Source organism: Pelophylax lessonae (assembly GCF_965119305.1).
Source record: "Pelophylax lessonae genome assembly, chromosome: 6".
NCBI lineage: Eukaryota > Metazoa > Chordata > Amphibia > Anura > Ranidae > Pelophylax > Pelophylax lessonae.
The window spans coordinates 194,424,130-194,439,971 of record NC_138773.1 but is presented as its reverse complement, the minus strand read 5'-3'; the positions used below and the strand labels follow the sequence as shown (position 1 = coordinate 194,439,971).

The 15,842-nt window shown below is 39.4% G+C and overlaps 1 protein-coding gene across 1 annotated transcript in view; it reads right to left on the bottom strand.

The window, feature by feature from the left end:
- The window catches only part of LOC309557435 (uncharacterized protein), a 36,738-nt gene extending 22,633 nt beyond the window's left edge, over positions 1–14,105 (bottom strand). Inside the window, exon 1 of the mRNA XM_082260153.1 lies at positions 14,000–14,105. Coding sequence (XP_082116279.1) covers positions 14,000–14,078 — 79 coding nt within the window. The 5' untranslated portion in view covers positions 14,079–14,105. The remainder of the gene's footprint in view (positions 1–13,999) is intronic.
- Positions 14,106–15,842: the final 1,737 nt, after the last annotated feature.

The window sequence follows — 15,842 nt, the reverse complement described above, 5'->3', positions numbered from 1 at the left end:
TACCCCCTATACACATGTTCAGTAGGGATGATCGAACTTTTGAAAAGTTCGGTTCGACCAGAACACCCGAACTTCACGAAAGTTCGGTTCGGATTTCAGAACCCCATTGAAATCAATGGGACCCGAACTTCTGTAATCAAAAAACACAATTTTTAAGCCCTAAAACCCAATAAATGCCCCTAAAAAGTGCCTAGGGTTCTGGGTCATGCCCCAGGGACTATTAATCACACAAAAAAAAGTTCTTAAAAATTGTCATTTTTGATAAAAAAGCCAATTATTGAAAAATTAAAAAAAAAAAAAAAAAAAAGAGATTTTTTGATTTTTACTTTGGATTTAGTATCTGGGGGGTCTAAAAGGTGTGCATGTGAAGTTTCAGCTCTGTAGCATGTCCAGAACCATGAAAAAAAAAAAGATAATTTTTCAGTAGAACAGGGATGTGGTTCGGGAGCCTCCTTTAACTTTAACACCTATATGATCTTTTTTTCTGGTTCTGGACATGCTACAGAGCTGAAACTTCACAGGTACACCTTTTAGACCCCCCAGACACAAAATCACACAAAAAAAGTTCTTAAAAATTGTAATTTTTGATAAAAAAGCCAATTATTGAAAAATTAAAAAAAAAAAAAAAAGAGAGATTTTTTGATTTTTACTTTGGATTTAGTATCTGGGGGGTCTAAAAGGTGTGCATGTGAAGTTTCAGGTCTGTAGCATGTCCAGAACCCCCCAAAAATTAGCATTTTCTTATAATTTTTATTAGAACAGGAATACGGCTTCTCTACGGCGCTTTTTCTTGCATTTATCGGGCATTTTTGGAGGCAGGCATGACTTTTTTTGGATTTAGTGTCTGGGGGGTCTAAAAAGTGTACCTGTGAAGTTTCAGCTCTGTAGCATGTCCAGAACCAGAAAAAAAGATAATTTTTCAGTAGAGCAGGGATGGTGGGACCCCTCTTTTACACTTATATGATCTTTTTTTGGGGTTCTGGACATGCTACAGAGCTGAAACTTCACAGGTACACCTTTTAGACCCCCCCAGACACAAAATCACACAAAAAAAGTTCTTAAAAATTGTCATTTTTGATAAAAAAGCCAATTATTGAAAAATTAAAAAAAAAAAAAAAAAGAGATTTTTTGATTTTTACTTTGGATTTAGTATCTGGGGGGTCTAAAAGGTGTGCATGTGAAGTTTCAGCTCTGTAGCATGTCCAGAACCATGAAAAAAAAAAAGATAATTTTTCAGTAGAACAGGGATGTGGTTCGGGAGCCTCCTTTAACTTTAACACCTATATGATCTTTTTTTCTGGTTCTGGACATGCTACAGAGCTGAAACTTCACAGGTACACCTTTTAGACCCCCCAGACACAAAATCACACAAAAAAAGTTCTTAAAAATTGTAATTTTTGATAAAAAAGCCAATTATTGAAAAATTAAAAAAAAAAAAAAAAGAGAGATTTTTTGATTTTTACTTTGGATTTAGTATCTGGGGGGTCTAAAAGGTGTGCATGTGAAGTTTCAGGTCTGTAGCATGTCCAGAACCCCCCAAAAATTAGCATTTTCTTATAATTTTTATTAGAACAGGAATACGGCTTCTCTACGGCGCTTTTTCTTGCATTTATCGGGCATTTTTGGAGGCAGGCATGACTTTTTTTGGATTTAGTGTCTGGGGGGTCTAAAAAGTGTACCTGTGAAGTTTCAGCTCTGTAGCATGTCCAGAACCAGAAAAAAAGATAATTTTTCAGTAGAGCAGGGATGGTGGGACCCCTCTTTTACACTTATATGATCTTTTTTTGGGGTTCTGGACATGCTACAGAGCTGAAACTTCACAGGTACACCTTTTAGACCCCCCCAGACACAAAATCACACAAAAAAAGTTCTTAAAAATTGTCATTTTTGATAAAAAAGCCAATTATTGAAAAATTAAAAAAAAAAAAAAAAAAAAGAGATTTTTTGATTTTTACTTTGGATTTAGTATCTGGGGGGTCTAAAAGGTGTGCATGTGAAGTTTCAGGTCTGTAGCATGTCCAGAACCAGAAAAAAAAAGATCGTTTGTATTAGAAAACTTTAAGCACAGGAATATGGCTTCTCTGCTGTAACACCTTGCCGGTTTAATAGCAGGCATTTTTTTGGGTTCTTTGCAGTCAGGAAAAACATCTGAACTTGTGTATAGTAGTACTGTGCACAAGTTCTGATGTTTTGCCTGCCTCCAAAATTCCCCAAAAAATGCCAGCAAAAACACACCTGGGCATTTTTTTTTTTGACGCTAGCGTTTTTTTTTGGCATTTTTTGGGGTTCTTTTGAGGCAGGCAAAACATCTGAACATGTGTATAGGGGGGATATATAGACATATATGTCTGAATATATACCCCTAGACATATATAGGTGTGATAGTAGCAGAAATAAATGCTTGCGCTAATGAAATCATTTACAGTAATATATTTCTGCTACTATCACACCTATATATGTCTCGGGGTATATATTCAGACATATATGCCTATATATACACCCTATACACATGTTCAGATGTTTTGCCTGCCTCAAAAGAACCCCAAAAAATGCCAAAAAAAACGCTAGCGTCAAAAAAAAAAATGCCCAGGTGTGTTTTTGCTGGCATTTTTTGGGGATTTTGGAGGCAGGCAAAACATCAGAACTTGTGCACAGTACCACTATACACAAGTTCAGATGTTTTTCCTGACTGCAAAGAACCCAAAAAAATGCCTGCTATTAAACCGGCAAGGTGTTACAGCAGAGAAGCCATATTCCTGTGCTTAAAGTTTTCTAATACAAACGATCTTTTTTTTTCTGGTTCTGGACATGCTACAGACCTGAAACTTCACATGCACACCTTTTAGACCCCCCAGATACTAAAATCAAAAAATCTCTTTTTTTTTTTTTTTTTTTTTTTTTAATTTTTCAATAATTGGCTTTTTTATCAAAAATGACAATTTTTAAGAACTTTTTTTGTGTGATTTTGTGTCTGGGGGGTCTAAAAGGTGTACCTGTGAAGTTTCAGCTCTGTAGCATGTCCAGAACCCCAAAAAAAGATCATATAAGTGTAAAAGAGGGGTCCCACCATCCCTGCTCTACTGAAAAATTATCTTTTTTTTCTGGTTCTGGACATGCTACAGAGCTGAAACTTCACAGGTACACTTTTTAGACCCCCCAGACACTAAATCCAAAAAAAGTCATGCCTGCCTCCAAAAATGCCCGATAAATGCAAGAAAAAGCGCCGTAGAGAAGCCGTATTCCTGTTCTAATAAAAATTATAAGAAAATGCTAATTTTTGGGGGGTTCTGGACATGCTACAGAGCTGAAACTTCACATGTACACTTTTTAGACCCTCCAGATACTAAATCCAAAGTAAAAATCAAAAAATCTCTTTTTTTTTTTTTTTTTTTTTTTTTTTAATTTTTCAATAATTGGCTTTTTTATCAAAAATGACAATTTTTAAGAACTTTTTTTTGTGTGATTTTGTGTCTGGGGGGTCTAAAAGGTGTACCTGTGAAGTTTCAGCTCTGTAGCATGTCCAGAACCATAAAAAAAAAGATCGTTTGTATTAGAAAACTTTAAGCACAGGAATATGGCTTCTCTGCTGTAACACCTTGCCGGTTTAATAGCAGGCATTTTTTTGGGTTCTTTGCAGTCAGGAAAAACATCTGAACTTGTGTATAGTGGTACTGTGCACAAGTTCTGATGTTTTGCCTGCCTCCAAAACCCCCCAAAAAATGCCAGCAAAAACACACCTGGGCATTTTTTTTTTGACGCTAGCGTTTTTTTTGGCATTTTTTGGGGTTCTTTTGAGGCAGGCAAAACATCTGAACTTGTGTATAGTGGTACTGTGCACAAGTTCTGATGTTTTGCCTGCCTCCAAAACCCCCCAAAAAATGCCAGCAAAAACACACCTGGGCATTTTTTTTTTGACGCTAGCGTTTTTTTTGGCATTTTTTGGGGTTCTTTTGAGGCAGGCAAAACATCTGAACTTGTGTATAGTGGTACTGTGCACAAGTTCTGATGTTTTGCCTGCCTCCAAAACCCCCCAAAAAATGCCAGCAAAAACACACCTGGGCATTTTTTTTTTGACACTAGCGTTTTTTTGGCATTTTTTGGGGTTCTTTTGAGGCAGGCAAAACATCTGAACATGTGTATAGGGGGTATATATAGGCATATATGTCTGAATATATACCCCTAGACATATATAGGTGTGATAGTAGCAGAAATATATTACTGTAAATGATTTCATTAGCGCAAGCATTTATTTCTGCTACTATCACACCTATATATGTCTAGGGGTATATATTCAGACATATATGTCTATATATACCCCCTATACACATATTCAGATGTCATGTCTGACATCAAACATGTCCTCAAAAAAGCACTGGCAGTGGCAGCCCCTGCAGCATTAAAAAATGCTTGCTGGTGAGAAGCCACATTCCTGTCCCGAAGCAGAGAAATGATCATTTCTCTATAGCGGTCACCCTGCTATGGAAGGGTTTTGTCACCCTGCCATAGCAGTCACTGTCAGTTAACCCTACACTACACTACGGTCCCCTGACACTTAACACTTTCCCTACAGAAACTAAATTTTTGAAGCTAACTTAAGTGTAAAGGAGCACTCTAACTACACTAGATATCCCTTTCCTCACACTAAAAATAGCTAAATGACACTTTTAAAGTAAAATTAACAGAACTGCTTCCACTCTCTTCCATGTCCAGTATAACAATGCTGGGAATATGGCGGGGGCGATCTTATATACTGGGGGGCGTATTCACTAATGATTGGTCTAGGGACCCCCTAGTCACTCCAATCACATTCCTAGCATTCTTCTGCCCCCTCAATTGGCTTTTGCTAATGGTTCTGGTCCAATCACGGGCTTTTAAAGCCCATTTCCTGAAGCATTGCATTTTGGGCGGTTCTGGTTGCCGAATTCCGAACTTTTTGGGCAAAAAGTTCTAAATTCGGCCGAACCTCGAACACCCAATGTTCGGGCCGAACCGATGGTGGACCCGAACCGTTCGATCATCCCTAATGTTCAGATGTCATGTCTGACATCAAACATGTCCTCAAAAAAGCACTGGCAGTGGCAGCCACTGCAGCATAAAAAATGCTTGGCTGGTGAGAAGCCATATGGGTGTGCCGAAGCAATTCAGAGAAATTATCATTTCTCTATAGCGGTCACCCTGATATGGAAGGGTTTTGTCACCCTGCCATAGCAGTCACTGCCAATTAACCCTACACTACACTACGGTCCCCTTACACTTAACACTTTCCCTACAGAAACTAAATTTTTGAAGCTAACTTAAGTGTAAAGGAGCACTCTAACTACACTAGATATCCCTTTCCTCACACTAAAAAATAGCTAAATGACACTTTTAAAGTAAAATTAACAGAACTGCTTCCACTCTCTTCCATGTCCAGTATAACAATGCTAGGAATATGGCGGGGGCGATCTTATATACTGGGGGGTGTATCCACTAATGATTGGTCTAGGGACCCCCTAGTCACTCCAATCACATTCCTAGCATTCTCCTGCCCCCTCAATTGGCTTTTGCTAATGGTTCTGGTCCAATCACAGGCTTTTAAAGCCCATTTCCTGAAGCATTGCATTTTGGGCGGTTCTGGTTGCCGAATTCCGAACTTTTTGGGCAAAAAGTTCTAAATTCGGCCGAACCTCGAACACCCAATGTTCGGGCCGAACCGATGGTCGACCCGAACCGTTCGATCATCCCTAGTCTTTAGGTTTATTCTTAAGTTAAATTTGTATGTAAGTTGGAACAGGTATACATTTTTTAAGTGTAAAAGTTTAAGTTTTAGATAACACAGGGTTTGTTTTGCTGCCTGTGCCCCAGTTCAGAAGATTTCTCCTCACTTTCTGTCCCTGTGACAAATGGATTCTGAAAATTTTGAGTTGTCATAGAAACAAGGATTAGTGATAAAGCTTTGGTGGAGACACCTATTCTCATAGTAATTTTTACATGAGTGAATTTCCCTTCCTAGGGGTAGGTTTCCTCTCACTTCCTGTTGTCTCCCCCCATTTTTAAGTATAAGTCGGATGTATTTAACTTGCGGACTGCCTCCCAGATAGCAAGGATAACGTGCCACAAATCTGTGGCAGTGTTGAATTGTACACGTGTTAACTTGCTGCACATTTTCACTGGCAAGTTGTACACTTACAGAGCACTTGAACCACAAGTTCTAGTTGACACTTTTCAAATTTTGCTTGGCAAGTCTCTAGCAAGAGCGAAGTTGCAGTGAAGAGTCTACAGCAAGAGCTCTGCAAGTATACAGCGTGAAAATTCAACCACAGTGACCCCTGTGGTGGGATGACTATTGCACAACATAACTGATCCAGAACTTGCAGCAAACTTGCAGAATGTTTGCAAAGAAAGTTCATCTGGAGTCATGCAATGCGGACTTGCTGCAATTGTGCAACAAATTTGTGAAGCCTGGCAAGTCTAGCAATAGCTTAGCAAGTCATTTTCAAACTTGCAGCACACGTGCTTGCTATCTTGGCTGTATTTCAAAACCAACACATATTAGATATGGCTTCAGCATTCTTGTTTACAAAACATTCTTGTTTTTTCTAAAGAGAAATTAAATTTAAGTAGAATACCTGTGAGTCAAGTTGGATTCTCCCTTAAAGTAGAACTAGGGGCAAAACTTTTTTTTTCATTTTGGATAGAGCAAGAGAGAGTTATTACCACTGTCTGATTTTATTTCACTATCTATGTCCCATTGTGGAGATTTACCTTCACTTCCTGTCTCATAGACAAACAGGCAGTGAGAACAAATACCTGCAAATTAAGGGGATTCTTTGGGGAACCCCAAGTCACCGGAACTAGTAACCCCATTGGAAGAGTTCCCCTCTATTACTTTTCTGGGGACAACCCAAAATTTGGGGTTTTCTATTACTTTTTCATTTTAACCTCCCTGGCGATAATCCCAAGTGTGGCTCGGGGTAATTTTCAGTACCAAAAGCAGTAACCCCAAGCCACACTCGGGGTTACCCTGTAGTTAAACATACCTTTTCCCTTACGATCCCCTGATGTTCTCCCGCTATGTCCTCTGGCTAGTGATGAGCCGAACACCCCCTGTTCGGTTCGCACCAGAACATCTCGAACAGGGGAAATGTTCTAGCGAACAGGCGAACTCCATTAAAGTCTATGGGACACGAACATGAAAAATCAAAAGTCCTCATTTTAAAGGCTTAAATGCAAGTTATTGGCCCAAAAAAGTGTATGGAGACCTGGGTACTTTGTCCCCATGTTGATGGGGACAGGGGTCTCTTCCCGACAACCGTGGGCTGTGGTTGTTGGGGTCTGCGGGGGGAGGCTTATCGGAATGTGGAAGCCCCTTTAACAAGGGGGCCCCCCAGATCCTGCCCCCCCCTAAGTGAATGGACATCAGGTACATTGTACCCCTACCCATTCACCAAAAAAGTGTACAAAAAAAAAATAAAGACAAAAGTCAGTTTTGGAAAAGTCCTTTATTAAAAAATGAAAATATAGTGTTCCCAGATGATCAGTCACCTGCCCGCCCTAAAGAAAGAAAAAAAAAAAAAAGAAGCTCCTGCTTCTACTGACGCTTCCTGTGCTCTGAGCTATTTTGATTTTGACAACTCTTTTATAGGGACCTGACGTCACGAGCCGCCCCACAATGCACTGCTCAGGTACAGTGAATAAATTACATGAGGTCAGTTATGTATATATATAACTTTGTGGTATACACTGCATCTGATCTCAACAAATTGTAAAAATCAAAAATCTCTCTCCCTGCCAGCAATGTATTATTAACAATAGAATTCCACTTATAAATCACCGCTGGCCAAGGGATCAAACCCAAACCTTGCAATTGCAGGCCTGGTATTCTACCAGCTACGTCTCTGTCAAGTACACACTTTCCCTGCCTAACTAACTATCTCACCCTACACACAGTGGATGAGATAAAAGTTAGGGAGAGTGTGCTCAGCTTAAGCAGGCTTAACGTGGCATTGCAGTGCTTGCAATGAGAAGGCTGTGGGTTTGAATCCCTCGGCCAGCAAGTGATTTATTGGAATTCAGAGGTCAGAGCCCATTATAATGCGGGAACTTGAAGTTCCCATGAAGAAGCCCATTTGTTCGTCATTCGACGAACGAGCGAACAGCCAATGTTCGAGTCGAACTCAAAGCTCATCCCTACCTCTGGCCGATGCCGGCATCCATCTTCCGGGTTCTCTTCCCTGCGAGTGCCGCAAGTCGACGCAGGGGGGCAGAACCGGGTGGGAAATTCAAAAAAAGTACACAAAACATGACATGATACATTGTACTCTGTTAGGATGACATTACTGTATCAAACCATTTCACCTCAGCTTTGTCCAGTGCCCTGCCTGCACTTTTATTTTTTTAATCCTTTTATTTTTATTAATCATTTTTAATAATAATTTAATAATTTATTAAATAATTTAATTTATTCATACATTAATTAATTAATTCATTTATTAATAATTTATTAAAGATTATTTTTACTTTTACTGTTTTTTTCCTAAGAATTAAAAAACAGAGAGATCGTTTTACTAACACTAAGAGTTGTTAGTGCAGCAATCTCTTCCTCTGTGCCTTTGTGTTCTGGCAAATAGACTGTCCCTGTGAAGTGTATGTGGAACACAGGGAAAACATTGAAGAATTAACCACAAGTGTTTTTTCATCTTTCTTAGCAAGAGGTTAGTTTGGTGGAAGAATGTGTCCACAATGATTGTAAATGAAGAGAGGAGCAGCACCATCTAAGTGTAACAAGTGTAGCCACCTATATCTCTTCACACATTACTATTTGGGAATTATTTTTACCAGCATCCCTATAGTGCACCAATATTTTGTCTGCTTGTTTTCCACAAGGATTTTAGTATGTGTAGCACTAAGGTGGAATGTATAAAAACAAATGCCTCATAATGTCTAAAGATATAAACCACTTTTGATTTAGGGCACACGGCATATTTGGTGCATAAGTGAGGACAAAGCAAATAGAATATACTACAGGCATCTGAACACTTATATTGTGAATACTTGATTTATATATGGACTTTTGGTTTCTTTATTTGCATCTTGGATACAGTTGTTAGTTTGTTGATCTTTTTTTATATTTTTTGGTTGTTAACATTGTTTTTTAGTGTTTTGGGGCATTTTCTGTTTGCTTTTTATGTTTGAAGACATTCAATATCAGTTAGGCACTGGGAACAAAGTGATATAATCTCCTAAGTGTACAGCTAGAGGCAACCACTGTATTCACCACACCTGCACGTGTTCAGCGTCTTCAATATAGGCAGAGAGTGGCCCACATAGGGTATTGCATTTTTATTTTCAGTTCTTCAAGGTGTCAGTCGGAATTATTTTCAAAGGTTGACAACAATGGTTTTTACATGTACTGACCTCAGTTATAGAACTGATTTTTGCACTTACTGGCCAGCAATGTAAGTGGCAGTTTTTATACCTGTGACAGCTGCACTCTGTATGATTTATGGTGCTTAAAGTCCATGTTCTTATTACACTGTGATTGGGATTCACGGTTGGAGAGTTAAAGCGGTTGTAAAGGCAGAAGTTTTTTAACCAAATGCATTCTATGCATTAAGATAAAAAGGCTTCTCTGTGTATCAGCCACCCAAGCACCCCCTAATACCTGAGCCCCCTCACTATGCAGCAATGTCCATGAGTCCCTCGGCCATTAGCTCCCACTGCTGTCAATCAAAGTTAGTTAGTCAATCATGAGAGAGAGGGGGCAGGGTCCAGGGGCAGCTCCATGTCTGAATGGACACAAGGAGCTGCAGCTCGGCTCGAGTGCCCCCACAGCAAGCTGCTTGCTGTGGGGGCACTGGACAGGAGGGAGGGGCGAGGAGCAGCGAAGAGGGACCTGAGAAGAGGAGGATCCAGGCTGCCCTGTGCAAAACCACTGTGCAGAGGAGGTAAGTATAACATGTTTATAAAAAAAAAAAACATGACTTTACAATTACTTTAACTCCCCCATTTATACTCCTAGTACCAGCACCAGTAGTACAAAAAAATTCTCTGGAGCTGCCCATGCGTTCATTTAAATACATTTAGAGTCACTGAGCTAAAACAATTACGCTGAGAAGGATCTCTGACTTCACTGTATCTTTTTTAGCTGCATACGTTTTTAGGTCATAAACTAAATTAATAAAATCAGTATGATGATCAGGTAAATAATGATAGGCTACAAATCTTTCTCACAATATTCTCTATTATTTATGATGGAAAAAGGATAGAACATCTACCATATTTTGATAGTTGTCTGTTTCCCCTCACTTCCCTATTTTTTTTCCTGGTGACAGGAGATCAGAGGGGCTAGAAGTGATGGAAAGGGGACAGCAACAAAAACACTAGTAGAATGAAGATGGGTTGAAAATTTTCTGAGCTTTTTATTGTTGCTTCCCAGATAGCAAGCAATTGTGCTGCAGGTTTGAAAATGACTTGCTAAGCTATTACTACACACTCCAGGCTTCAAAAAGTTTTTTGCACAATTGCAGCAAGTCTGCATTGCATGACTCCAGATCAACTTTCTTTGCAAACATTCTGCAAGTCTGCCACAAGTTCTGGTCCAGTTATGTTGCTAAATAGTTATCCCACCACAGGGGTCACTGTGGCTGAATTGTTATGCTGTAGGCTTGCAGAGCTTTTGCTGTAGACTCCCCACTGCAACTTTGCTCTTGCTAGAGACCCGCCACACAAATTTGTTACAAATTGGAAAATTGTCAACTAGGTTGCAAGGGTAAAACTGTCCAGTGAAAATGTGCAGCAAGTTAACAGATCTACAATTTAACACTGTCACATTATATACGTCACAGTGAAATATACGATAAATGAAGGGAAATTCCCTCTGTGAAGTTGTAGAATAACAATCTTGCTTTCAAAGTAATAATTCAAATAAAAATAATTCAAATAATAATTTTTTTCTAAATACTCAACAAACAAGCACCCTTCTTTAAGGTTCCAGAATTACTAATTCACAAAACTTTTAGCAAAATGTTAAAAAAATAATTTCTGATGGAAAGGAAAAAAAGGAAAAACAAACACACACAAACAAATGTACATGGCAATGGTAATAAAACTAGCATAGTTAGTAAGATAAGACAGAGGGGATCGTAAAACTGTTGGATAATGTGTAAAAAGTTTGTCCTGAAAAATTGTACATTAGTGCAATTAATATTAATAATTTAATATTCAATTTTTTTTGTCGCAAGTACACTAATACTGCTACATTCACCTCAAGTCACTTTATTTAAAATCAAAATATGTGTTTTCTGTTGATTTGGATTTAAATAGAACTTAAAGCAGACCATAAGCCTAAACCGAAGGACCAAAGGGCTCTGTCAGGACCCGACAGTAGGGCAGAGCCTTTCGACATACAGTATCTCACAAAAGTGAGTACACCCCTCACATTTTTCTAAATATTTGATTATATCTTTTCATGGGACAACACTGAAACGCCACTTTGCTATAATGTGGTGAGTGTACAACTTGTATAACAGTGTACATTTGCTGTCCCCTCATAATAACCCAACACACAGCCTTCATGTCTAAATCGCTGGCAACAAAAGTGAGTACATTCCTAAGTGAACATGTCCAAATTGGGCCCAACTAGTAATCTTCCCACCCCGGGTTTCATGTGACTCGTTAGTGTTACAAGGTCTCAGGTGTGAATGGGGAGAAGGTGTGTTAAATTTGGTGTTATCGCTCTCACTCTCTCATACTGGTCACTGGAAGCTCAACATGGCACCTCATGGCAAAAAACTCTCTGAGGATCTGCAATAAAGAATTGTTGCTCTACATAAAGATGGCCTAGGCTATAAGAAGATTGCCAAGATCCTGAAACTGAGCTGCAGCATGGTGGCCAAGACCATACAGCATTTTAACAGGACATGTTCCACTCAGAACAGGCCTCACTATGGTCGACCAAAGAAGTTTAGTGCACGTGCTCAGCGTCATATCCAGAGGTTGTCTTTGGGAAAAAAACGTATAAGTGCTTCCAGCATTGCTAAAGAGGTTGAAAGAGTGGGGGGTCAGCCTCTCAGTGCTCATATCATACGCTGCACTCTGCATCAAATTGTTCTGCATGGCTTTTGTACCAGAAGGAAGCCTCTTCTAAAGATGATGCACAAGAAAGCCCGCAAACAGTTTGCTGAAAACAAGCAGACTAAGGACTTGGATTACTAGAATAATGTCCTGTGGTCTGATGAGACCAAGATAAACTTATTTGGTTCAGATGGTGTCAAGTGTGTGTGGCGGCAGCCACGTGAGAAGTACAAAGACAAGTTTGTCTTGCCTACAGTCAAGCATGGTGGTGGGAGTGTCATGGTTTGGGGCTGCATGTGTGCTGCCGGCACTGGGGAGCTACAGTTCATTGAGGGAACCATGAATACCAACATGTACTGTGACATATTGAAGCAGAGCATGATCCCCTCATTATCGACACTGGGCAGTATTCCAACATGATAACGACCCCCAAACACACCACCAAGATGACCATTACCTTGCTAAAGAAGATGAGGGTAAAGGTGATGGATTAGCCAAGCATGTCTCCAGACCTAAACCCTATTAAGCATCTGTGGGGGATCCTCAAATGGAAGGTGGAGGAGTGCAAGATCTCTAACATCCAACACATCCGTGATGTCGTCATGGAGGAGAGGAAGAGGACTCCAGTGGCAACCTGTGAAGCTCTGGTGAACTCCATGCCCAAGAGAGTTAAGGCAGTGCTGAAAAATACTGGTGGCCACACAAAATATTGACACTTTGGACACAATTTGGATATTTCCACTTAGGGGTGTACTCACTTTTGTTGCCAGTGGTTTAGACATTAATGGCTGTGTGTTGAGTTATTTTGAGGGGACAGCAAATTTACACTTATACACTTATACATTTATACAAGCTGTACACTCACTACTTTACATTGTAGCAAAGTGTCATTTCTTCAGTGTTGCCACATTAAGCCCCCGTTCACACTAAGGCGACCTGTGAGGCGACCTGGTCGCCTCACAGGTCGCCATAGGTCGCCTTCCATAGGGAAGCTGCGGACCCGTTCTAATAGGAGCGACACAAGTCGCTCCGACTTAGAAATAGGGTCCGGAGCTTCTTTGGGGCGACCCGGAGGCGACCGCCATAGACTTCAATGTTATGAAGTCCGTGGCGGCCGCTCCGAGGTCGCGGCGCGCTGCTCGCACCGCGACCTCGGAGGTCGCCACCCGAAGTCGGATCGCCCCTATGTGAACGGGGCCGAAAAGGTATAATAAAATATTTACAAAAACATGAGGGGTGTACTCACTTTTGTGAGATACTGTATAGGCACGTATCATATTGACAGCACCGGAGTGGGGACAGAGCCACAAAAAATAAGGGCTGAAATTTCTCTTTAATTTCACATTCAAAATTAAACCACACTGTCACAGAGAACCACAACCGCAAATTATGCTGTAAAATGTTGTGATAAAAGTAAATATAATTATATACAGTCAATTTAAATTGCTATTGTGAACTCTAGTACATATTCAGTCTTCAGATGTCTATTTATATATTATTTTTACTTGGCCACCATGTCCCCTCCAGGTGTGTATGATGAAAAAAAAAAAAAAGAAGAGCCACATCAAAGAACTAATATCACATAAAAATATTTCCCTTTTATTTTAGCTATTCTAAATTCTGAAATTAAAAAAAAAAAAAAAAAAATAGCAATTCAATAGTATTATATTTTCTAAAATAAGTTTTAAAAGCATAAAATAAATAAAAAGGGAAACCTACATTTTAGCAGACAGAGTTATATATATATTAGGTGTATTTGTTTCATATTTTGTGGTTATCAAACTTAGAATACAACAATATTGAAGCAAAATGTAAATTGTATACATACGATTTAATGCAGAAAAAAATCAAAAATATCTATGGTAGCTTTAATGTACCGCCTAATAGTATCTCCATTCACATAATACTCATAACAAATGACAAAATACATAAACTGAAAACTCACCAAGAACTTGAAGAATAAATGCAAGAAGACATTGATTCTTTAGAAATATGTTCACGCTAAGGATTATCCGATGTGACATTGCTACCAACAGATGCAAGCTCCTCAAGTGTTTTTGACACACTAATGAGGGAAGTGGCTCTTTTTGTGTGGGCCATGTTTTTAACGGAAGAGTTTAGTTTGCATTTTCATCTCTCTGTGTATGCCTTGATGTGGTTTGCTGAAATATTAGGCACAAGTGGTAACGGCATCGTCTGAGATCACAAAATTTCCCTATGTTCATTTACTATAAATTTGCTTAATGGAAAAAATAACTTCCTCTTAAGTTCATTGGAAATATATAGAAAAAATATTAAAGCTGAACTCTAGACACCTAGACACATGTGAAAAACACCAGTTAATTAAATTAGGTACTGATTTAAAAAATAATTATATTTATTAAAAAATAAGAAAATTGTAGAAAAGTGTTGGTATCTTAATCGGAATTTCCTCTATACTACATATCCCCGTTTACTGTTTGTGTCCCTCAATGGAACAATTCCAGGTTCAAGGGTCCAAGCCTGCAAATGCCTGCTCTGGCTGATTCCCTCACAGTGAAGTCATCACTGAAGGGTGTCTTCTGGATACCGAAAGCAATCAGCCAATGGATTGCCAAGAGTATAAGCCCAGCAGAAGCAAAAAAATCTCCCCAAGGCCCAACTCACCCCAATAAAAAGAAAAAAAAAAAACCCAAGACACAAAACTTTCCCCTGGCACAAACTTCCTCTAACAAAAATCATCCTCCCTCTGAATCACACCTCCATCGCAGAAATAAACATGTCTCCTAAGCAATAAACCTTCCTTCCCCAACATCAACATTCCCCCAGCTGTAAACATGCCCTCAGCACAAATGTCATCACATGACATCAGAGGTAAGCTGGAGCATAGGGGTTCCCTTTGGTCTGATCTACTGCCATTGCGTATCTAAGGTCTGACAAGGCACTTTGCCAGTATGCAGGACACCCTGCATAGCTACAGGTGACAGGAGCCACGACTGTGCAGGGAAGGTAGTATGAAACCACTGGCCTTATACATGCCTGTTGAACAATGGGCTTGTTTACAGTCACTGGGTAAGTAGTACAGTTGGAGGGTATGTCAAAGTTTATAGTTGTCTTACTTTTACAAACTAGAGGACCCATTCTAAGTGTAATACCTATTGTTGTGAACTTTCAGCTGGATTTTTTTAGTGCATGACAAGGTAATTTTAAAAGGGTAGCTGTTTGATGAAGAATAGGGGTTTTTTTTTTTTGTTTTGTTTTCCAAAAGATTTTTATTGAGAAAAGGAAGGTACAATGTACAACATAAAATATACAGCGTAAAGTAACAGTCTTCTAGTACACTGATGTTGAGGTCTTTAGAAATACAACAAATTAACAGAATCGAAATACAGAACTGATAGTTACAATGTTAAGTGATACCAGCTCATAGATTATGTGGACTGGATCTGTGAGAACATAGATGGGATACAGTAATGTGTTGGAGTAAGATGGGGTCATCGTGTCAGGGATGCTGATGTGTATTTGAGTGAGTATGCTATTGCCCCCTCTGTCATTACAATATAGTTCTTTCTGCCAATGGGTCCTAGACCCCTAAAAGAGGATCTTAGACAGGAGCATAGCTCAGTGTGATAATATATGAGTCTCCAAAGGGGGACATGGTTCAGAGAGAGTGAGTAGGAAGGAATGGCTGTTCTTTAGCTTTTAGTTGGCTACGAAATAATGTTGATGTGAAATGCAGACAGCATTAGTTCTGTTGTGAGCTTAGTAATCCGTTTCAGTATATGATGAAAATAGGTTTAATAGAGGTT